Source organism: Aythya ferina (assembly GCF_964211825.1).
Source record: "Aythya ferina genome assembly, chromosome: 1".
Taxonomy (NCBI): Eukaryota; Metazoa; Chordata; class Aves; order Anseriformes; family Anatidae; genus Aythya; species Aythya ferina.
The window spans coordinates 101622876-101645364 of record NC_140296.1 but is presented as its reverse complement, the minus strand read 5'-3'; the positions used below and the strand labels follow the sequence as shown (position 1 = coordinate 101645364).

Sequence of the window (22489 nt, the reverse complement as noted above, 5' to 3'; positions counted from 1 at the left end):
CATGTATGCCTCATATAAACATTTTGGTTTCTGAATTATATATTAATTTGACCAAGACCCACGTCTCAAGAATGCATGTTCCATCACTACCTCCAGTACTACGTTAGCAGTTTGCAAACAGCAAATGTAGCTGCTATTGTTAACATTGTCTGGTGCCAAAACAACCCTATAATCCATCGCTTCCCATCCAGACCACGTTTTGTTTTGCCTTGAGCCTCATCCAGTGGTTTGGACTGACTTGAGCGTATGTTAAACCCTTACAAAGTTAATCCTAACAAAAGCTAAGTAAATATCTATCTTTTGAAACTTCATACCTGTAGGAACTGTTCTTTCCAACTCAAGTCTGACCATTTCTTACTTTTTTAAATAGTCAGGATCAAGTTGTTGCTATTACAATGCAAGTTGGAGATTCTTACTGAAAATTGCTGAGTTTAGAACTCATGGAAAGCAATAATTCAAAAATAGCTTATTACCAGATTTCCCCAGTGTGTTTTCCCCTGTGAATAACCTTTGAGAGAAACTGGATGCCTCCTTAAATTCCTGTTAACCAAGGGGGGGCTACACTCATCAGTAGTTCAACAACTACTGCTGTTGTATTGCTTGCCGTTGTTCAGAAGTGGATATTTTTCCTTTCTTGCCTCTCCAAAAGCTCCTTCACCTCCTAGTGTATGTTAGAAAGTGACAAGTGAACGGGACCAGATGTTCAGCTGCCAAGCTTACCTTCTGCCTGTTTTTAAAAAATCATATCTAAGCACTAAAGTGCTCTACTGTATGCTGCTGTGAGCGTAAAGGTGACATAAGTCATTTGAGCTTTCCAGAAAAAGTGACTTTGGAAATACAGGTGAGCACAAGTGCTGCCAATCATCCAAATACTGCTCCACTTTCATTTTTGGGATTTCCAAAAGACTACTATTTAGATGAAGGAAACGTATCATTTGTCTTGATTACAAGACACCATAATATTTGCTTTAAGCTTCCTGTGGTAGAATTACAGCACAGTAACGTCCAACGCTTCAAGAAAGATGTGGCGGGCTTTTCTGCTGAAGTGTTTTGTTGAAACGGATAGTTCTTAGAGAAGTAATCAGGATGGAAAAGGACATGCCAGAAAGTAAAACTAAGAAAAACAGTCTTACAAAATCAGTTTTCCTTGAGAGGAAGAGGTGACCTAACAGTAAGAGAGAATTACCAGTAAAACAATTGTCTTTCAGTTTCCACATAATGTTTCCCTCAGTTTCCATTAAAGCATTCACACCATTGGATATTAGCCACCAAATGGGAAAGTAAGAACTTAGCCCATCTATCTTCCCAAATATGCAATGGTGCTTTAATGTTACCATGGTGGAGGAAGAAATCTCAACCAACCAAACAAAAAAAGCAGCAATAATATTGGGTCCCTGTGGATATATGTGATAGACTATCTATTTTAAGCAAGTGTCCTTGTTTTATATTGTTCCATAACTTCAAGGGAACCTTAATTTAGCCATTCCATATGGTCCTCACAAATAGCCTGCAATGACAAATATGAATGTCTACCTCACACTTTAATTGTTCTGATGAATGAAATATTTATACTGCTGTGTGGATACATCTTAATAATCTTCCTTTACCTAAGTTTTCACACTGGACTGACCTCTAGTATTGTTATGAGAAAGTATGACACCACACTTTACTTACTCTGAGAGAAGTAAATGGGATTGCCTCTTGTAAGGACCTGATTACAAATTGACTGTCTTCAGAAAGGCTCTGAGGGAAAGATGACATTTTAGAGTGTTGGTGAAATCTAAGTAGATTGTAACATACTTTTAGATCCTGATTCCACAACTAAACTAATAATTGTTTCTGCCCCTCCAAATGCTCTGACAGCCTAAACCTACACCTCCCCATCTAACAAGGGAAGCTTGCTTACTGTTACTGCAGAAGATTTACATACATGTCAATGTCTGTCTTCGGTGAATAAGCATCACTATTTTACACTCCTATGAAATGGTATGAGAGCTGAATTTTCTTTTGTATTAGTTGTACAAGAAGATTCTCCCGTATATAAAAATAGTTGCCTCTTTCACAACCACCGGCATCTGAAAAGAAACAAGAGAACTTGGGGTACCCTTTGAGGAAGCCGTATGTAAAAAAGCTCTAACAATTTCAGTGTATTTCTTTAAAAACAGGTCTGCACACATGTATCCCCAATAACATTTGGGGTTAGGCAGTGGCCTCAGACAAGCTTGGTAGTTCTAAATCATGAAAGATGAGCCTACAAGTTTTAAGTCAGTTAACTAAAGAGAAAAGATGAAGTCAAAGTTCAAGTACTTGTGAGTTCTTCCTCTTTTGCTATGTCATCAGCCAATTCCTGCAGCAGAACCTGGCAGCCAGCATGCTGCTGCCAAAATACTCTATAGTGGGGAATTCAGATATCATAGAGGAAATATTACAAATAATAATAATAATAATACTTGGTGTAATTCAGTTAAATAGCCAACAAGAAGACCTCATCCAGGCTCAATTAGATTTGCTAATAATACTGGTAATTTTAAGTCTCATTATAGATGCCAGATGCCCTATGGTAATCACAATTACCAGAAATACATGTCCTATGACATGAATAAGGAATTGTTGCAGCATTAAAGCCAAGAGAACAGGACCATGGAGGCCAAGCAACAGCAAAAGCAAGTCCACCACCTGCATACAGTCACCTTAAACAGAAGAAAATAGGGGGAATTGTGACTGTCTTGACATGATAGTACAGGTGCATTTCCTGCTTCGCATATGCAATGAATGAAGGCATTCATCTTCATTTTTTCTTCTGCATGTCCAATAGCAGGCTTTGGGGCCAGTAACCTGAACTAAGGATATGGCAGAGTGAGCCTTAGTCTTCCAACCAAGTCCTCATTTTTTATCCTTTTTGGAAGCATTCTAGTATCTTGTGCAGTGTCACCACAGTTCAAAGTGGGAAAAAAAAAAGTTAGGCTGAACATTTGAAACAAATGCCACTTTCTATAGTTAATTTTCATTTGCTTCTTGGTATTTAAAGCCATCTGACACCCTATATTATGGTGCCTGAGAGCCTGTGCAGGTTTGTAGGCCAACAGCCAAAGCTGTTTTCTATTGCAAAGAAATGTCACTTCTTAACTAAAAGAATAAGAGAAGGAACCGTCCTTGAATGTCTCTTTTGGGGCTGCCCCTGTTCCCTCTCCAAATAATAACAATAAAAAAGTAAGCAGCATGGTTCATAGCCTTATTTTGTAGAGATATTAGGGAAGTATGCAGCCTAGCAAGTTTAAGAAATCCCGTCTCACCCAAATAAGGACTCTAATTCAGAAATTATAACTCCCTACAAAAGTTAATCCAGCAAACACAGAAGGTACGATAGAAGACAGGGGGCTGATAATGTTCTCAACACTGAGACAATATTATCAAGTATAATATGGAAAGCACACTTTAAAGACTTCCAGCCCTACTGTCATTTCCTACAGCTAATACACTCATGCTTTGTAAGTTCTTGGAGGAGACTGAGGGTGGAGACGTGACTTTTTTGACCTAGAACCTCTGTATTTGGCTGAAAGATTCCTGAGCGCTAAAGAATGTTTGCTTTAAAGCCAAAATAAGGTGAGGTTTTATTTTTTTTTTATTTATTGCAGAATCAAACTACCCCTGTGAGCTCCATCAAATGTTTATGTAAGACTGTTTATTGCCTCTGCATTGTCCTCGCACAGACACATTGTACTGAATTTGTTTTCAGCATCACCAGCTTAAATTTAATTTCTCACTTACAGTAAGGCAGGAAAAAGGCAGGCCTAGAAGCTTCACAAAAGGGCTAGTTTATCAGTATACACCATCTCCTCAATGGTAGCCACGGCTATTAACAGCAAGCATTTCTGTAGGTTTTCTAGCTCTCTCATCAACAGAACTCACAAGTCTTACCCTGTTGCACCTTTGAAAACTTTCACAGATAACATAAGTTTATTGATCTCACGCAGACTAAGGCTGACTGATGATCTCAAACTCCCTAACTTTCCCCTAAATTAAAGGGGATAAGCTTTAACGCAAGAGAAACCACTACTTCTACAGGTCAATGGTATTTCCTAGTAGGTTCTCACCAAAAAGACCCCATCTACCTCAGCACTGTTCTTGGCTATGCTGATTTCCTATGATCAACTTACACGGCTCTTAAATTTCTACAGCTAAATTACCAAGCAATCTCTCTACACCTGCTCCACAATACAATGCTCACACGCTTAAGGTATCAACCCGCTTCTTTCTTTTCCTCCTTAATGGGGAATGGGCAGAACCCCTGCCCTACATGAGAAACTACTCAACATCTGACTGGGATGCCGGTATTACTCAGTCTTATTGTTCATGTGAACACACTGCAGCCGCAGGAGGAGCAGCAGACTCCCGGCTGCCTTTTCTGCCTGGATTTTCTCCAACTCACACAAACAATCAGCATTTGCACACCCACCTACAGTTGCTTTCTTCACGTAGCAACATCTTATCAGCACCTTGCTGGTGAACTCAGTTCTCCCCATCTGGCATTTTCTTGGGAATAGCGAAAAGAAGCATGAAAAAAAAAAAAGTGAGCCTGCCAACAATTTAGGCGCCAGATCCACTGTACTCCTTCCAAATCACCCTGTAACATTTCCACAGTGGTCAAAGCCAGCACCATCAATGGACACAATAAATCCAACAGCTGAGCAGCCTGAACACGCTGAAACCAGTCACCAAAAAACCCATAGCAGCCTTATCCAGTCATATATACACCATGAAATGAAAAAAAAGATCAAAAAACTTTCATTTTTTAAATAAATTTATTATATGAAAGAGAAAGCCTACACCAGCTGCCCATCAAAATAAACCAAGTTTTCCGTAAGGTCTTGTACAAGTGAAGAGAAAGGAAAAGAAAACTGCCACCAAGCCCAAGCACTAGCAATGCGTATGTCATTTAAAAGTCTGTCCTCTTAGGACAGACTCGTTCCTCCTCTGCAACGAAGGATTTTCCACAGACACACACAGGTTTCTGCTAGGTGCGGAGTTAAACACCAAATCGCCCAGCAGCAGCACGGTCCCACACCCACAGCAGACTGAGCGCCCATCCCGTGCGGGTCCCAGGTCTCACCAAGCCCGTGGCACGCCGTGCTTTTCAGGGCATTATTTCCACCTACAGCCTCTTTCCCATCTGCGGCAGCGGGGCACCAGCATCCAGGAGGCGCAGGGTGCACTGCGACCTGCAAGCACGTCTCGGGGCAGGCAGGGCTGCCGCTGGTAACGCTGCATGAGCGACTCACCGCCTCGGGGCAGCGATTTTTCACTCGCTCCCACGTGCTTTCTGAGCGGGGCAGCTCTCCCCAACTTCAACGCTTCCTCGCGCTGTTTTTAACGAGTCACGCAACAGGACCACCACCGCACTGCAAACACACGCCTGTTTTGGAGCTGCACCAGCCCGTGCCGGCAGCAGGCACCGCTCCCCCTGTCCCCCAGGGGCCGGGAGGGGGGCGCAGCCCCAGTGCTGGCAGACGCGGGGGGCTCCTGGCAGCTCCCCCCGACGGACCCGGCGGCTTCGGCGCCCCCCTCGCCCTGCCCGGGGCGCCCCCTGCTGCCCGCCGGCACCGGGACGGGGCTGGGGCTGGGGCCGGGGCCGCTGCCCCGCTCCGTGCCCCGGGGTGGGGGGATAACAGCGCGGGCAGGCGGACGGAAAAACGGACGGACGGACAGACAGACAGACAGGACAGGACACAGCGCGTACGTGCCCCCGGAGGAGGGGGGGGGGGGCGACTTACAGCAGAGGACCCCCAAGGAGCCGAGGAGCAGCAGGCGGAGGCTGCGGCTCGCCATCTTCCCGGCAGCGGCCGCTCCCCCCCGCACCCCCGGGCGGCAGCGGACGATCGCCGCCCGCGGGGCGACGCCGGCTGCGGCGGGGCGTGGGGCGGAGGGGGCGGCACGGAGCGGAGCGGACCGGCCTCGCCTCGCCTCGCCTCGCCTCGCCTCGCCGCCCCTCAGCCGGCGCCCGGCGGCCGAGAGCGCAGCGGGGGCTCGGCCCTCGCCCCGGCGAGGCGGTGCCAGGCTCCGGGGGGGGGCGGCTCCGGGCCGGTCCCTCCCGGTCCCAAAACGGAGGCGGCCTGGGGCTCGGGGCCCGCTGGGACGGGCGGGGCAGCAGGTGGGAGCGGGTGGCTCCAGCACACGCACGTACAAACACACGCAGAGGTGTGAGCTCTTCATGAGCTGAAGGACGTTTCTTGCCACAGAATAAACGATAAGCTTTTCGCAATCGAAGCCAAACTTCCTAAAAGCTTATACTTCTCGCAGGAGAGGTTCCCAGCCTCTGCCTGCAGTATCTTCCCCTAGTGAAACCCGCCCAGTGTGGAGAGGAGCTGGATGGAAGCAGCCCCAACAGGGCGAAATTGTGAAACAAAACTGCAGCGCGGATGCTGCTGGCACTGTGGTGGCGAGGTAGCGCTTGCCAGGCTCACAGTGAGTGGACAAAATGCCACCTGCTGTAGGGTGCATCCCTAAACCGACAGAAGATGGACCACGCGGTCACCTGCAAAGCCTTCTTTATTGAGAGTTCGTATGAGCTTAGCAAATCATTCATCAAATACACACGGGCTGCAATGGCCCTTTAAATTTATGAATCGGGGAAAGTGCCTCATCGTGACAGTCAGTGGTGCATCTGAGTCGTTTCTGATGACATCTCCAAATATATTACTGTGGATGTAATATGGCTCTCTAACAGGAAAAGTATCACAAGTATTTGATAATCAGAGCAGCAACACTGGCTGTATTTTTAGACTGGCAAAATGAGGAAAAATTATTTATAAATAAAGCATCTAGCAGCTATTTTAATGGAAACCAAACAAGTAGGATGCCATGATACTCTTTAAGTCTTCTTGGCTAATTTATCACTTGCAAAAATGTATATAGAATACGAGTAATATTTCTGAAAAATAAAAGACCATATATATATATATATATATATATAAAAAGTAAGTATCACCGCTGTATGGGAGGAGCATGGGGGAAAAGTTACAGAGGTGGGGAATATTAAGAAAGAGCAGTATGGATTTAAGTTAAGGGGTAGCTTATAGAATAGCTACTGAAGCCAATATAACGGCCATGAATTGATAACGAGAATGAAGAGGTAAGGTATCCTGTTTAGCTACAGTAGTGTTTCCACCCCAGTAAATATTCAGTTATAATTGTAATAGCCCAAATACATGGACTCATATATAGCATTTAATTTGGATTTCATTAGCATGACTCATACCACAGTAAATCCACTTAAATGCTTTGGGTTTATATAAGCATGAGGTCAGAGTAAAATTCCTTTTTTTTCCCCCCCCCCTTTTTTTTTTTTTTTTCCCTTCACTATTTTGTTTCTCTTGGAAGAAAAAGAAATACCTGGTGTACAAGATTGTCTAATGTACAAGACATTTTTTCTGGCATTCTAGTACAGTTTCATATTGTTTTCACAGTTTCTTTGCATTCCCCTCTTTTATTTCAGCAATAACTGGATCACGGCTTCTCTGCTTGCTTTATACAATTGCTGGAAATACAAACAATTAAATATGAATATTTTGAATGCATATACAGAATGCTCTGGAAAAAACACACTTGCAATGCATATAATTCACTTAATATATATACTTTTTCTGTATTTGCTGAAAATGGTATTCTTAAAAAATCTGTAAATACTTTGTTAGAAGAGTACAAGACTGCTATCAATATGCTTAATCTTTTAAAGTTAAAAGCAGTAAAACAGTAAAAATAGTTTCATTAAAACAACACAGAGAGCCCAACATGAAACAATTTGTTCAAAATATTCCATTTAACAGTTATTCTGGGAGAGCTTTCCATGCAGACTCCTTTTTAGAATAATAAAAATAGTCTATAATTAGCATCTGCACAGAGAATGCAGGTCAAAGATAGCTATCTTATTTTGTAATAACTATTCTAGTCAAGTTCTTTGCATACAAAAGCCTTTAAGAATTGTGTGGAAGTTTAATATGATTTCAAAGTTAACTGCTTCTTAATGATTTTAGTTATTCATAAACCAAAACTTTACACCTACTTCATTAGATGACTTGTTAGAGTAATCCACATTCTTACCTTACAATGGAATTCCTTCATCATTTAATGAAACTATAGTACAACTGACTGCAGACAATAATCTAACATTACAAGTTCTTCATTACAATACTATTCTGTTAGGGTATCACCACTGTGTTAAAGAGCTCTGTGGGGAAAAAAAAAAAAAAAAAGGTTTCAAAAATTAATTTGCAAAAACTCTCTGAAATAGCATAAGTCAAAACTCATCATCTTAAGAGTGTTTAACATTTTATAGTTGCATGATGATAAAATCAAATACAGAGAAATTAATCTATATTAAAAATGACTCCTTTTGGTGATTTCTCCATTCAGAATGTCTTTTTTTTTTTTTTTTTTTTTTTTTTCCAGCAGGAACAAAACCACCCTATATTTATTTTGCTGTGCTGATTTCTAGAATAACTTTGAGTTATAATGAAAAAATGAATACAACAACTTAGAAATGCTGAATTTGGCTTAAAGGCATTGCAATGCAAATAATCACATTACAGATACGTAAGAAAGGAAGATGATTATGATTCCTCATCTTTAAAAAAAAAAACAAGAACAACTTGTAATGGGGGAAAAGTACTGTGCTACGAGAACTGGCTGTTTAATTAACAGAAGAGTAAGATTTAATTCCTGTGTAATCACTCATTTACAAATGCCAAACTAGAAGACAGTCATGGAAGAACTAATGAATATTCATCCTTGTACTGCCATCAAAAGTAAAACAAAAGTTTAATGGAAATCCATGCTTCCCCACTATATCCCATTCAGGCATAAACCTGACATATTTCAAGTTTACTTCTTGACTTTAAGTACACCAGCTACTGTAAGCATAGTTTCATGCAAGCAACTACGTATTTTTAATCTGGTGATGGTAGTATTGCTGTATCTGTGAGTAGGTTATCTCTTGTTTGTGGAGTGAAACATCAGGGAAAGCACAGAGGATTATAGGTCTGCACTGCCTTTCCCTTTTCTTCCTGTGCTTTCCTAAGCCCATTTTCTTTAAACTTCTTTGTGTCTCTAAGCTGAGCTATGGTAGGCCACTGAGACTGCTGTTAACTGAAAGGACTAAGGGGAAAGATTTAGGAGATGGAGCCACTGAGGACGAGAGGGAAAGACATGCAAAAAAAAAGTGCTCCTATGCAAAAGCATATCCATATCTTTACATGGACAGTAGCAGGGATGATTGTTATTGCAATTTACATTATTTAAGTTTTGATCAAGAAGAACCATTTGAATATAATTCCATAGTTAGAAACGTTACGTTTGAGGTGGTCAGAGATGCTATAGCATATATATGGGTTGAATCTACGTGTACATCAAATTGTTGTCATGTGTGTTCTCCTAAGTGCTGAAGACTGGAGCAAACAGCTGTAGAGTGATTGTTCTGGTGTGATTGGGGGCACGACACGACAATGAGACAAGTTGATGGAATTCTATTTTGTAAAACTGCTAAAGCAGATTCCACTTAATTAATGAACTTAATCACCAAAACACTTATTTCACACTCCATGTAACAAATTTTGTTTCTGAAACTCATTGATCAATGTGCTATGTATTTTAGGTTGTGCCCAGACTAACAGCCTGAACTACACTGAATCCAGCTTGAAAGCTTTGCGCTTAGTATGAAGAATTATTAGCAACCGTGTATGTGATATGGTACACTTTAAGGAGGAAGTTTTTTCTTGTGCAATTTTCAGTGTCACCACACCTAGTTTTTTATAATGTTCTGAGTATTGCTCTAACAGCTGTCCATCCTCCAGATACAGTAGGCCTTGTCTCCTTTCTACTTCTGTGGCATTTTGTTAATTTGTTTTGCTGCTTCATGTTAATTGCTTTAACTGCTGTCTGGGAAAAAAAAAAAAAAAAAAAAAAAAAAAAAAAACTGATTTAGCTGGCAGATTATCTTCTTGTTTTCCACTTTGAAACTGAAAATTGCAAGTATAGTTTTGAGAAAAAAAAAAAAAGAAAAAACACACAAAACAAACAAAAAAGCACAAATACTTTTTTTTTCTTTTTTTCCAATGAAGCTGTCGCTGATGGCTGTTTAGAGACAGACTATGCTGTAAATTACTTGCCTAATAATGATCTCATAATGAATGAGATCAAAGTGAGTGTTGTGATACAACATAATATCTCTATGAGACTGTCAAAATGTTGCATATCTAATGTGGCAGCCAAGCTAGAATCAGGAAAGAGAAAATGTGAGGCTAAAAGAAGAAAACAGTAATACATCTTACTTGTTCTCAATAGTTTTTTTTTTTTTTTTTTTTCCTGAATATCCCCCCAATCTGTTGTATAGTTTTATCTTTGACTTGCAGAGTACAGTATTCATTATGTTTTTTCAACTGAACTTGAAAGATTACTGTCACTGAGCAAGTAGTTCAGTAGCAATCAAAGGTACATTTCTAAAAAATATCTACCAAAGTAGGTGGCATTGTCGGATGTTTTGTGATTCCGTTTAAGCAACAGTGGGGAACATGATAGCAAGGATGCTGCTGATGGTAGATTCAGAATTGTATTTAAAACATTTTTCAAGAACATGTAGTTATACATCACACTGTCTTACAAAGAAATTGCTGCCTCCAGCCATGAATTACTGCTACCACCTCTGTTGTGCACAGGCATGTGTATATGAAGCTGTACTTTAAGCCAAGTCACTGAAATAACACAAACAAAACCCAAATCCCTGAGAAATACTCATTCTGTAACGTGTATCTGTTGAGTGATCTTGTGTTCAGCACATTGTAAGACTCTGCTGCAGTGGTGTGCCCAGAGGGTGAGTGATAAGAAATGAGGGAGATGGGCACACGGAGGGACAGGCTTTGTTAGGGCCATGCTGCTCCTGCAGTGATCTGTCAGCAAGCCCAGGACCGGGCTGGGAGCCACAGGGCCACCAGCAGCCATGGTTTGTCAGGTACAAATTGCCAATGGGTCACACATGGTGGTGTAAAAGCACGGACGGGGAGATTGCCTCATAGATCAATCTCCCATTTTCTGCACATTATAAAATACTATTTCTGGTTTCCGTGAAAGTCAAACAGCTTTATGAAGACTCAGGCCTTGCAATTATTTTGGACCACTTTTTCTCTGCTTCTATTACCTGTCCCTCCTCCATACCACAGACATGCTTAGTGTTGTGATGTGCTAAAAGCCTCTGGCCTTCAGCCAAACCCCTCCCAGCGTACTTTTCAGTCAGAAGGCCTTAGTTTTGGGGCACTGACAGACAGATCAATAGCTCGGGGATTAAAGCAGGCCTGTAAGCCCCCCGCCGGCTGCTGGCAGGGCCATGCTGGGCAGCTGAGCATAATCCCCAACCAGGCCTCGGCTCAGGCCCCAGCATTGTGGTGGGTTTGTGATTTTTTTTTTTCTCTATCACAGAAGCCTCAAGTAAACACACAGAAGTAAATGATGTTACAGTTGTGAGCCAGCTGTATCATGTATCAAAAATGAGCTTGAAGACTGAACTTTGTAATTAACCCCAGATTGATGCCAATGTTGTTCCTCTTTTCTGCTTTTGTCCGGGGGCTGTAGATTTGGCAGGTGAGCCCCGAGTGAAATGTCCAGCAGCTTCAGATATCTTTTGCTTTCCACTGGGGGGTAAAGCTTTGCACTGTCACTCTGTGGCCAGGGATTACCAGAACACAGAGGGTCGTGGCCATGCTCCTCCCAAAGCCTGCAGTGTGCTACAAGGCCCAGGAGGCTTTTCATCCTCTTTGTACTTCCAGAGCTTCACCAAGCAAGTGGAAGCAGGGAACAGATATGCTACCATCATTTTCCTGAACCTTAATAAGAGTTGCATATATTCATAAAAAAGATTTAGAGATTGGAATTTAAATTAGAGAGACTGTCAAAGTAATGTGCAGTATCAAATGGAATTTGACTCTAGTCATTCGAGTCAAGTGAACAGCACATTCAAGAGTGACAGAATAGAGCTTATTTCTCTTTCATTCTCCAGACATTTTGAATTGACATCCTCAGAAACTAAAATATTCTTTTTGTATTCTTATTATAGTGTATCTTGAAAACATTTTTCAATTAAAAAAAAGATTATGTGATGTAATCAGTGACTGCTTATGAATCCTCAAGCCACAGAATAAAAAGATAATTGAACTGGCAGAATTGAGTGATAATGATGTAAGTACTAACAGCATCTTTGTGTTTTCTAAGGACCTTTCACTTGTAAACTGTTATATACACACAACTGTGGGTTGTGTGTATATACACTACAATGTGCCCGCTGCGCTAAAAAATAACTTGTATTTAACTTGTTTCAAAAAGTGAGGAAGCACATTGTTTGACTTGCCAAAAATCTGTCTCTATCAAATAACGTGATGAAGGGCAGGAACAGCCACCCTCACACCTGGTTTTCTGGATGACAGCCTTGGTGAGCAGGGCTGCCAGCGCCAGGTGCCGCAGCAGCAGGAGCCAGCAGCCCTGGGGCTCACCTGGCCGCAGCCCATTGCGGTCACAGTGGAAAATTCCCTGCCCATTACTGTCCGTGGCCGGTATTAGCACATTTAATTTTTTGGATGCTGAGTTTAATTACAGCTTTTTATTTATTTATTTTTTAATGGCACCATGTCCGTGTAGCTGTTTTGACGCTAGCATTCCTGGTGGCCGTTTTGTCTTTGCCACTGGGGGATCTGGCTGACAACCATCTCCATCAGAATTGTAAGACACGGGAACAAATCGTGACTTATTTCACCAATTTTAACTTTGCCTGGTCCTCGCTCCCGGCCCCGCGGTGCCGCCTGGCGGCCGAGGACGGAGCGGCGGCCGGAACCGAGCCGCCGCCGCCGCCGTTTCCAGCGGAGCCTGGGGGAAGCGGCACCGGGGCGGCGGGGCTCGGCCGCAAAATGGCGGCGCGCTGGGCCGCGCGCTGCCTGCGGGCCGGGCGGGAGGCACGCCGTGAGTGTCGTGTCGTGTCGTGTCGTGTCGTGTCGTGTCGTGTCGTGTCGTGTCGTGTCGTGTCGTGTCGTGTCGTGTCGTGTCGGCTGCGGGCTTGTCCCGCGGCCGTCGCTTCCAGCGACCGTGCCCGGCCGGGTGACCCCTTTACACTTATAACGCTAAATTAAGTTTTTGCTGCTTGAGAGGGTTGCATCGCTTTGTTTGTTTGGTGTCTTTGCTGAATGCTCGCCTTTCTGCAGAAACGGACTTGTAAAGAGGTTTCAAAAACTGTTTATTGCTCACTTTACGTAATTTCTTCTACCAGGGTTTGTATCCACACCATCAGCTTCTCGGCTGACATCGGAGGAAATTATTCAGATGCGCAACGAGCTCTTTACCAAAGAGAAGGAGAGACAGCTATCTCTTTATCCACGAATTGAGAAAATAGAAGTAAAGTACACTGGAAAATCTCACCCTGGCAGTTTGCTTATAATGAACAAAGCCTTGTCTACTCCATACAACTGTGCCATGCGTAAGTGAACGGGCTCCTAAGCTAATGTGCCACTGAGGGTGTAAATAAGGCTGCCTGTTGAAGTATTTGCCTTCCAAATTTGAAATGTTAGTGTTGTAGACCTTGTAATGACCAAGGCAAGGGATGTCCATTCAGAGTATTTGTATTTAAGTTTATAGTATATTTGTACTGTGAACTTCATGACCTAAAATGCATTTTACTGATTCAAAATACATCAGCATAAACTGGTTAATTTTTCTAGGCTCTATCTGCAGCTTATCCTTCTAAGTCATTTACAGTGGTAAAACACTTGCAGATTGTTGTTGCAAATGCAGGGGAATAATTTGTTGACTCTGAAGAGCAATACTAAGAACTGTGTAACGTGTTTTTCACTTTCTTCAGACTTAAGTGAATGGCATTGCAAGAAATCTGTGCTAGCTCTTGTGGATGGTGAAGTCTGGGACATGTATAGACCCTTGACCAAATCATGTGAAATTCAGTTCCTTACATTCAAAGATGAAGATCCAGAGGAAGTGAACAAGGTAAGCCTCCATCATACCTCATTGCAGGTGACCCTGATTGCAGCTTCTTGATTCTGTATGACCCTTTTAGTGCCATGTCCATCTGCCTCCTTGAACTTTGTTGTGAAAGTTTCAATATTTTTAACAGTTGGTTGGCACCTCACAGTTACTGTTAGCTGGACCACAGTGTGGGCTAGGTGATGTGTGGACGTTCTTTTCAACCTATATTCTTGCATGATTCAATGATCTGAGATTTAAATATCCCAAGGGAAACATCTGGCTTGCCTTTCAGGTGCAATTTTGATTATCTCAATGGATGTTTTAATCATCTCCAAGTAGAAGTCTACATTCTAAAGAAAGTAATGGTAGGGTAGACATCTAGGTTTGTGCCTCATTCAATGAAATGTTGGTGGTTTTTTTTTTGGATAGCTGATGTTCATCTGGTATAGGTTGTTAGGTTCTAAGTAATAATTCTGTGTTTTGTAATTCTCTTTATAGGCCTACTGGCGTTCCTGTGCCATGATCATGGCATGTGTGTTAAAGCGGGCATTCAAGGATGAGTACTCTGTGAATCTGGTTAAAGCTCCAGAAGTGCCAGGTGATATAAACGTTTTACTGTTGATCATCTTGTCTTTCACTGCTTCTTAAGTGTAATTATGTTACAAAAAAAAAAAATAATCAGTCTCTTTTTCCATTTTTTGAAGGTACTTAATGTTTTTATATGTATTAAATGCTGTTGTTGCAGCCTTTATTTGTATTTGATGTGATGGGTGCGTTGAAGTAATCCAGAATTTGTTTTGGTTGTGTTAAGGCTTTGAACGTTATGATGGGCTTTAAACTGTGACAACTCAGTGGTCTCTACATAGCTGCTAAGCTGTGTGATTGCTTTGAAGGCCATTGAATGGACTGGAGAAAAGACAGAAGCCTATCTTCCTAAACTGCTTTTTTAATATCAGTTGATAAACTGAGGATTAAATCTTTGCAGTATTTCCAAATTTCCGAAGTTTTAGCTTTGTAGTACACTTTTAAAATGTCCAGAAGCTTATTTGGCCTGACATTATTGGTGGGGAGAAGGAAGAAGGTGCAAGGGAATGTATCCTCTTGGGTGCTCCACTGGAAGAGTAATTATAAGAAGAAGAGTGTGATGTACCAGCATTTCTTTAACTTACATTCATCAGGTTGAAAACAACTTCTTCATTAATGTGTGGAAGATTGGTCTATATGATAACTGAATTTCAGACCGCTTTGGACTACATAGATTAAGTTAGTAACTTAAGAGCATAGCCTTTTGATTATGAAGTTACATGAGTAACTTCATGTAAGACTTGATGTGTTTCTGTGGGATTTGTCCAAATAACTACGTAACCCTATGAGCATTTGATGTATAAATGGTGACTTTTAATAACTCAAGTTGCAAGATCATTGAAGTTGGTTGTTAATGATGTTTGTACACCTGTGACCCAAGATTCACTAAAATTAGCAAACGCACTAGGAAGGAGGCTACACGGATTTGATGATTTTTGTGGGACCCTTCCAACTTGAGATATTTTTTCTTGTAAATAAGAGAGCCTACCACACAATTATATATTCGATATATAAGAATGTGGTTTGTTGTTTGGAGCCTTCCTGTGATCGATTCCCTTTTTAGTCATTTCAGCACTTGTCTTGATTGGTAGGTTTAGAGTGGATATTTCAATTCTGCCAGGATTTGGAATAATCTTGCATATACTAATTTGCATCATTAGAGTGTATGTGTAGAAATAGCATGAGCTTACTAGGTTCATAAGCTTGATTATTAATATGTCAATAGCTTGATGAATATACACAAAAAGCACTTTAAGGACTACCACAGAAATTCGTGTTAAGTACGTGTCATGGATAAACATCTTAGTTTAGCTCTAATATTGCCTGATTTATCTGTGCAGTAAATTTCTCTTTACAGTTGAATGGTGCAAATTTAGTATATGATGTGAAAATACTGTGAAATATTTTCAAAGTCTATTGTCTTTTTCAGTGTTTTTGGGAAGCAATATAGTTTTTTTTTTTTGTTTGTTTCCTGTAATGGGTATATATTATATCAAAATTAAATTAAAGCACATTTAAAATGAATATTTCTCATTCAGTGAAATTAAAATGATACAGATGTAGTCTGCTGTTTGACTGTATAATCACAGCTGAAAATTTATTCTTTATCTATTTCTTAAGATTGTGTTTTTCTTACTAATTTTCATACATCTGTAAGACTATAATATGGCAGTGAAATATGTACTTCATTAGAAATAAGAGTATTTTTCTTTTTGGAATTTTAGTGATCTCTGGAGCTTTCTGTTATGATGTAATTTTGGACAATAGACTGAATGACTGGCAGCCAACAAAAGTAAGCACAATAACTTAATGCTCAAAAAGCTCTGTAGCTTACATTTTCGTCCATTGCTTTTTTTTTTTTTTTTTTTTTTTTTTTTTTTTTTTTTGGCAGTGGGAGAGGTTAGTGGGGTAGCGGGGTTTTTGTTCTTTTTTTTTTTTTTTTAAACATCAGGAATACACTTCAGAAACTAAATCTCTTCATTTATCATATACTGGCTCACGCTGAAGAGTGCTCTCAGCACACAAACTACATTTTTTCAGATGCAATAAAATCCAGAGCTGTATTCCAGGTACTTACAGGTTTTAGGTCTATAGGTAGCTCTGATCTGAAATATAATTCCAAAAACAGTTGGTATGGCTGTTGGGACCTAAGTGCCATCCATGTTACTGTACAGACCCACTCCTACTTAACTACTCTTGCCTGGTAGTGTAGATGTGACCATAGGCTTATAGACTGTATGAGTAAAACCCTCTGACAGTAAGGACGTATTTTCACCTGTTAGTTTACAGCACAATCAATTTATTGTTGTAAAAGAACTGTGAGCACATTCAGCTGAAACTCTTCTCAATAGCTTGCTTATATTTCATGCTCTCTGGTAAATCTAATCATCTACAAACTTCTATAAAATCTAATCATGTACAAACTCCTAACAGTTTGGTAACTGGTGTGATCACAAATGTTTCACTTGTATGGTGCCTATTCTTGTTCTCATGATGAAGTATCAGCAGAGGTGTGTGTGGCTAACAAAGCAGTGTTAGTCCAATACAGGTGTTTTTTTCTTCAATATAATCTTGTAGTTAAAATATTTCAGACTAAGTTACTTTATAAGTGACACAGTAAATGCAATTTTTCCTAGTAACAGTTTATTATTTATCAACAAATTTGCGTGTACAAAGCTTTGGATTCTGGAATGAGGCAGTGCATTTCGTAGTTATTCAATAGTTTTTTTCTTTTGATTCCACCAGAGTGGATATTGTTTATAACTGGGATCATGACTATGGGAAACAGGATATTTTATATATAACTGAATATTGATCAGTGTCAAGACTGCATGTGCATATGTTATGCTAAGAAAACAGAGGATTTTTAACTCCGATTCATGTATATTGTTTCTGATGGGAGAATGCCTATTGATTTGTTCCTTAGCAATATGTTGCTGATAAATAGTAAGAATTACAATCCTATAGTAGTATTCTTATATTTAGGATTTATACCAGATGGGCCTTGTCATTTTGACTAATGTTTAGTGTTTCCTATGTCTATTCAGTACAGCTGAATAGTGGTGACAGTTTTATGTTTCAACCACTTTTTAGGACAATTTCAATTCTCTTACAAAGGATGCTAGTAAGCTAATTTATAAAGACCTGCCGTTCGAAACACTACAAGTTGAAGCAAAAGTAGCACGTGAAATGTTTCAGCATAACAAGTAAGTGTATGAATGTGCCTTCCTTTTAGAAAGGCAATTATAAATTCATTTAAATCTCTGCATAAGATGTGATAGGTGAAGTAAGAAGGTACATCTCCCACTGCTCTGATTGCACTCAAACACATCTCCGTTGTCTTTGTTCCACTAGCTGATTACATTTTTAATGTTCTCTCCAGAGGCCAACACCTTTACTGGAGGTAGTTTTGTGAGAAATGGAAAGATTGTAGACTTCTAAGTTTAATATTGAGCTTCAAGATTTCATTACTTTTAAACTGGAGCTCTGGTGATTAGACTTTTTGCATGCTAGTTACCTTAAGCTTTTGCTGAAAGGCTTTCATATTCAAGTTTTTTCATATCTTGGTATCTTGAAATGCAGATTTGATGAAATGCAGTTTTTGAGCTCTACGTAGGGAAAATGGGTAAAATACACTGCCTTTCATTATAGAAAGGCCTGTTCAAAACACTTTTTTTAGCTGACAGACCACTTAAGCAATGTTTTGGAAAAATGACCTGGTCCACAGCTTTTTGGTAGTTGGAGAGAAGTGGGGGAAAATGATAAATTATTTGTCATTTTGTGAACCAAAATAAAATTTTGCTTGAAGCTAAAGTTATGACCAAAATAAATACTGTTTTTAGCTTAATAATGTTTATGTGACATACCAACTAGCATCTCTTTACAATGTTGGTTGGCAAAGCATTTACAGCAGATAGGAACTGAGCTGATTTACGTGTAGTTTGTAGAAAGAGCAGAGACTGCTTTTTGACATCTTGCAGGTGATCAGTTGTTGAGAACCACGCATTGCATAAGACCAGTTTAGGTCTTACATACATGCTTTATGAAACATATCAACACACACTGGCATATAAAATTAAGAGTTTAATTTCTTTCAAAGCTCTCATAAATACCAATACAACTTTAAAAAATGTTCCCTGAATCAATCTGTTAAGAATTCTTATAAGAACTTGGTGTTAAAGGTTAGAAATTTTAATCTTTTTTTTTTTTTTTTTTTTTTTTGTCTTGATCAGATACAAAATGGAGATGATAGAACAGAAGGCTTCTCAGAACATGGAAGGAATTATAACATTACATAGGTGAGCAAAACTGAACTCATTCTGTAATATTTCGCTGAAAAGTTTGGTCGTATTACAAGTAGTATCTGCAAGTAAAAAGAGTAAGTTATTTATGATGGCTTTTAACTTAAAAATAAAATCGTTTGTGTTCAAAGTGTTGGAGATAGGAATGGAGCTGATTTTTGGAATGCAGTGTAAGATGTAAAGTTCTTAGGCTGGAGGAAGGAAGCTTTTATTATAGCTCAATCTTATACATTGTGACTCGCTTAGGCTGGTGATACTCAGTTTTCTAGATGCCTAAACCATGTTTGATTTTGGAGTCCAAATCTTTTTAAAGGAGAGATGCCTTTGCCATGATGGTTCTTGAAATTTTAGAACCGTGTTGTGTCTGTTCTCCTTCCTCCTACCCTCCAGCTTGTTCAGGAAGAGGGTAGATGGGCTTGCCTGTTGATTGCTGGGAGACGTTTGTTCTGAGTATTCATTTGCTGTACATCTTCCTCTTGTCTCACTTTTTTTAATCGATTTACAACTTTCCAGGATGTGAAAGGGAAAAACCTGTGCAGGTAGTAAGCAAACTGTTCTTCAGAATGTGTGATCTTGGGGACAAACCTTATTCTAGTGAATTGCAAAGTTAACCCACTATTAAAGTCAATGTGGCTTCAAAAATTTGAGAAACTAGGGATTATCTTTCTGGATTTGGGATTTAAATTTCATAAATTAATATTAGGACATTATGTGACCTGTATGTTTACTTCAGGAAATCCAGAACTGGGGATGTGTTGAGGGTTGTTTTGGGATTTTCTTTTATGGATTTTTTGTGGATTTTCTTTCATCCTTTTTGAACTGTTCTGTAGATAGGATTTTGCTAACCAAAAATAAATAGGATTGTAATTCTCTTTGATTATATTTGTCATAACTTTTTTTTTCTTTTTTCCTTTTTTTGACTTCCATCAGGTTTGGTGACTTTGTGGATGTTAGTGAAGGCCCTCACATTCCAAGGACAAGTTTCTGTTTCCAGTATGAGATAACAGCAGCTCACAATCTTCAGACTAACCAATCTGAATTGATAAGGAGGTTTCAGGGTGTGTCCCTGCCAGTCCATTTGAGGGTAACTAATGCATTTTCTGTAATTTTTCTTTTCTTTTAAAGTTAGGGCATTTGGCATATTTTCTGATCATTATTCTATGCTTTGATTGGAATAATACAGAGATGAGAGGAGGATGAGTAGCAGAAGGTGATGGCCCGTGATGATGACCTCATCGGGTATTTGGGGTTCAATTGACTTGGAACTATAATGGCTATGAAATCAGAGCTTGAAAGCTTGTGTCAGAGCACCCCAACGTTATTTTTTTTCAATACCGAAAGCATGATTTTGGTTGCACAATTGCTGCATGGCTATTTCATTCCCCTTGCCTTAGTGAATTGTTTATCGTAGTGCATGCTGATCATCTGAAATCGAGGCTGCTGGCAATGTTAATTCATTCAGGAAAGAATAGAACTTTGAACTGACAATCATGATGCAGGAGTCTTTCATGATACCAAAATAAAACTTTGTAACAACAGCAAATCTCATCACTAATCTATTTTAAGAAAAGGCTCTGCAAAAATATAACTGGAGGCAAGAGTCTTCCTTCCCATTTCTTTTGACTTGTATTGTCTTGGCCTATGGTCTAGAACATGTGTTACTGTCTCCATTGGGGAAGTTTACAAGTTGGGCATCGTCTTTCTTGCCCTCCTCTGTGTACCCTTCCTTATCTTTCCCAGTCATAAGATTTTAATGACTATTTTTGCCTGTTACCGCCTCAATGATTTTACACAGTGGATGAATGTCATAAGTAAACATAATTTCAAGCCCTCTTCAATCCTCCCAAACTGGGCAAACTGGACACTGAGGTAATAAGCTGTAACGTATGGATAGAGATCGTTAGTATTTGTTACATCTTTTCTATAAACCTGTCAGAATCTAATCTATAGTAAGATATTTTTTTTTTCCTCTAGTAATATCATTTAATGACATTCGTTACAGGCTCACCACACTGTGTGGCACAAACTGCTGGAAAGATCAAAGTGGCTGGTAAGTCTCAGTGGTGAAATATGACTTAAATATATATATATAAAAAAAAAAAAGGTGCTCTGATAGAGTAGCATTTGAATGATTAGAGATGGGTAATATCCTCAGTAACATATCTTTAAGAATGGAACAGGTGAAGAAACAGATGAAGAAAATTGGATGCACATGAAATTTAACTGCTTTGTAGTAGAAGATTATCTGGTATTGTTTTTGATGTCTGACTGCTGAAGTGTATTGTACCATTTAGAAAAAACATGCAGTGTTCAACCGATATTTTGTAATATTCTAAATGACGGGAGCAAATTCTGTCAGGCTTATCATCTATGACTGAAGCTGTCTGCTTTTTAATAATCCCTAATCTGTTTTAAATTATCACTTTAAACTACATCAGTATTTTTCAAATTAATCTCTAGAATTTATGTTGATACCACGTGTGTAGAACTTAAAATATTCTTTTTCCTGTTTTAATCATGAACATGAAATAAGAAAACTAAAATTGGAGTAATGTATTTATACTTACCTAGATTTTAGGTAATAGTAAGTTTTCTGTCACAGGCTTGAGAGAACACAAGCAAACATAATTTTAATAACTAAATGCAGGGATAAAATCTACCATTGGGTGAACCTAGGTGGAAACTACTGGAGATGAAAGGAAATACTATCTCAGTAAACTGCATAAATGCACTGGTTTATTTTTCTCCATTAAAAACCTGAATGGAAAATAAAAGTTTCTTGCAAATACTCTTCTGCCAAACAGTGTTCCCAAGTTGAAATGGGCTTATCCAAGAGAAGTTTTTCACTGACCGAATAAAAGCAAAAAGGCAAATTTTTTCAATAAATGGAACAATAAAATATAAGCTGCATATAACCAGAGACCGACTTTCAAAGCATGATTAAACCTAGGAAATTGTTGTGAGAATTAAATAGCAGATGGTTTTGAATGTTCAGAACAAATATTTTATTTGGATTTGGAGCAAAAGAGAGAAAAAATACAGTATGCCTACTGAAATTTGTTAGCCAAGGATGTTCTCAGAGTCTAGTCCATGATTTTTTTTTTTTTTTAAATGAAATTAGTTTGCAGATGCTTCTTGTCCAGATTGTTTACTTCTGAAGACAACAGTTGTCTTTCTTGCTACACTGACAGTGTGAGGGGAGGATTTCCAGGATCTAGAATTAAGTCATGTTTAATAAAAATAACAATTTTGTTATTTTTTTGCAGGTCACTGAAGAGAAAATTGTGGAAGCAGCAGCAGAAAGTCATGAGGAAAAAGGTGGAACGGAAGAAGAAAAAACTTTATCAATCTAAATTAACCTCTAAATGTACATAATAAAATGTTTTTTTTTTTACATGGCTTATTTGTGCTACGTGTGAAACTGTCTTCATTAATTCATTTCAGTTCTGTGGACCTGAATTGTGAATAGGTACAAAGCTGGTATCATACATTTCAGTCTACTTTAATTTCAATTTTCTGTCCCTGTTAGAAAGGCATGGATTTTTTTTCTAAAAATCTCATTTGTGTTAACTCATTTTCTAAATGAGTTCTCAAGAACA

General features: G+C 39.4%; 2 protein-coding genes across 5 annotated transcripts in view; one reads left to right on the top strand and one right to left on the bottom strand.

Moving 5' to 3' along the window:
* The window catches only part of JAM2 (junctional adhesion molecule 2), a 35851-nt gene extending 29808 nt beyond the window's left edge, over positions 1 to 6043 (bottom strand). Inside the window, exon 1 of one of the 4 annotated variants that reach the window (XM_084530976.1) lies at positions 5772 to 6043. In XM_084530976.1, coding sequence (XP_084387102.1) covers positions 5772 to 5826 — 55 coding nt within the window. In that variant the 5' untranslated portion in view covers positions 5827 to 6043. Of the gene's footprint in view, positions 1 to 5110; positions 5517 to 5771 lie in introns of those variants that run through there. The other 3 variants (XM_084530975.1, XM_084530978.1, XM_084530979.1) reach the window with 3 other exon arrangements.
* A 6842-nt stretch (positions 6044 to 12885) lies between these two features.
* MRPL39 (mitochondrial ribosomal protein L39) lies at positions 12886 to 22290 on the top strand. The gene is made up of 10 exons (XM_084521664.1): positions 12886 to 12993; positions 13298 to 13504; positions 13886 to 14025; positions 14503 to 14602; positions 16314 to 16381; positions 17683 to 17795; positions 18822 to 18887; positions 19821 to 19974; positions 20893 to 20940; positions 22157 to 22290. Exons 1-10 carry the CDS (start codon positions 12942 to 12944, stop codon positions 22241 to 22243), a joined length of 1035 nt encoding a protein of 344 aa, XP_084377790.1. The 5' UTR covers positions 12886 to 12941; the 3' UTR covers positions 22244 to 22290.
* Positions 22291 to 22489: the final 199 nt, after the last annotated feature.

Bases quoted from the DNA above. Each gene is read 5' to 3' on its own strand.
- MRPL39 (XM_084521664.1), top strand. From the start codon at position 12,942: ATGGCGGCGCGCTGGGCCGCGCGCTGCCTGCGGGCCGGGCGGGAGGCA. The intron at 12,994-13,297 runs GTGAGTGTCGTG...TTCTTCTACCAG, and splicing joins GGCCGGGCGGGAGGCACGCC to GGTTTGTATCCACACCATCA. The intron at 17,796-18,821 runs GTAAGTGTATGA...TGTCTTGATCAG, and splicing joins GAAATGTTTCAGCATAACAA to ATACAAAATGGAGATGATAG.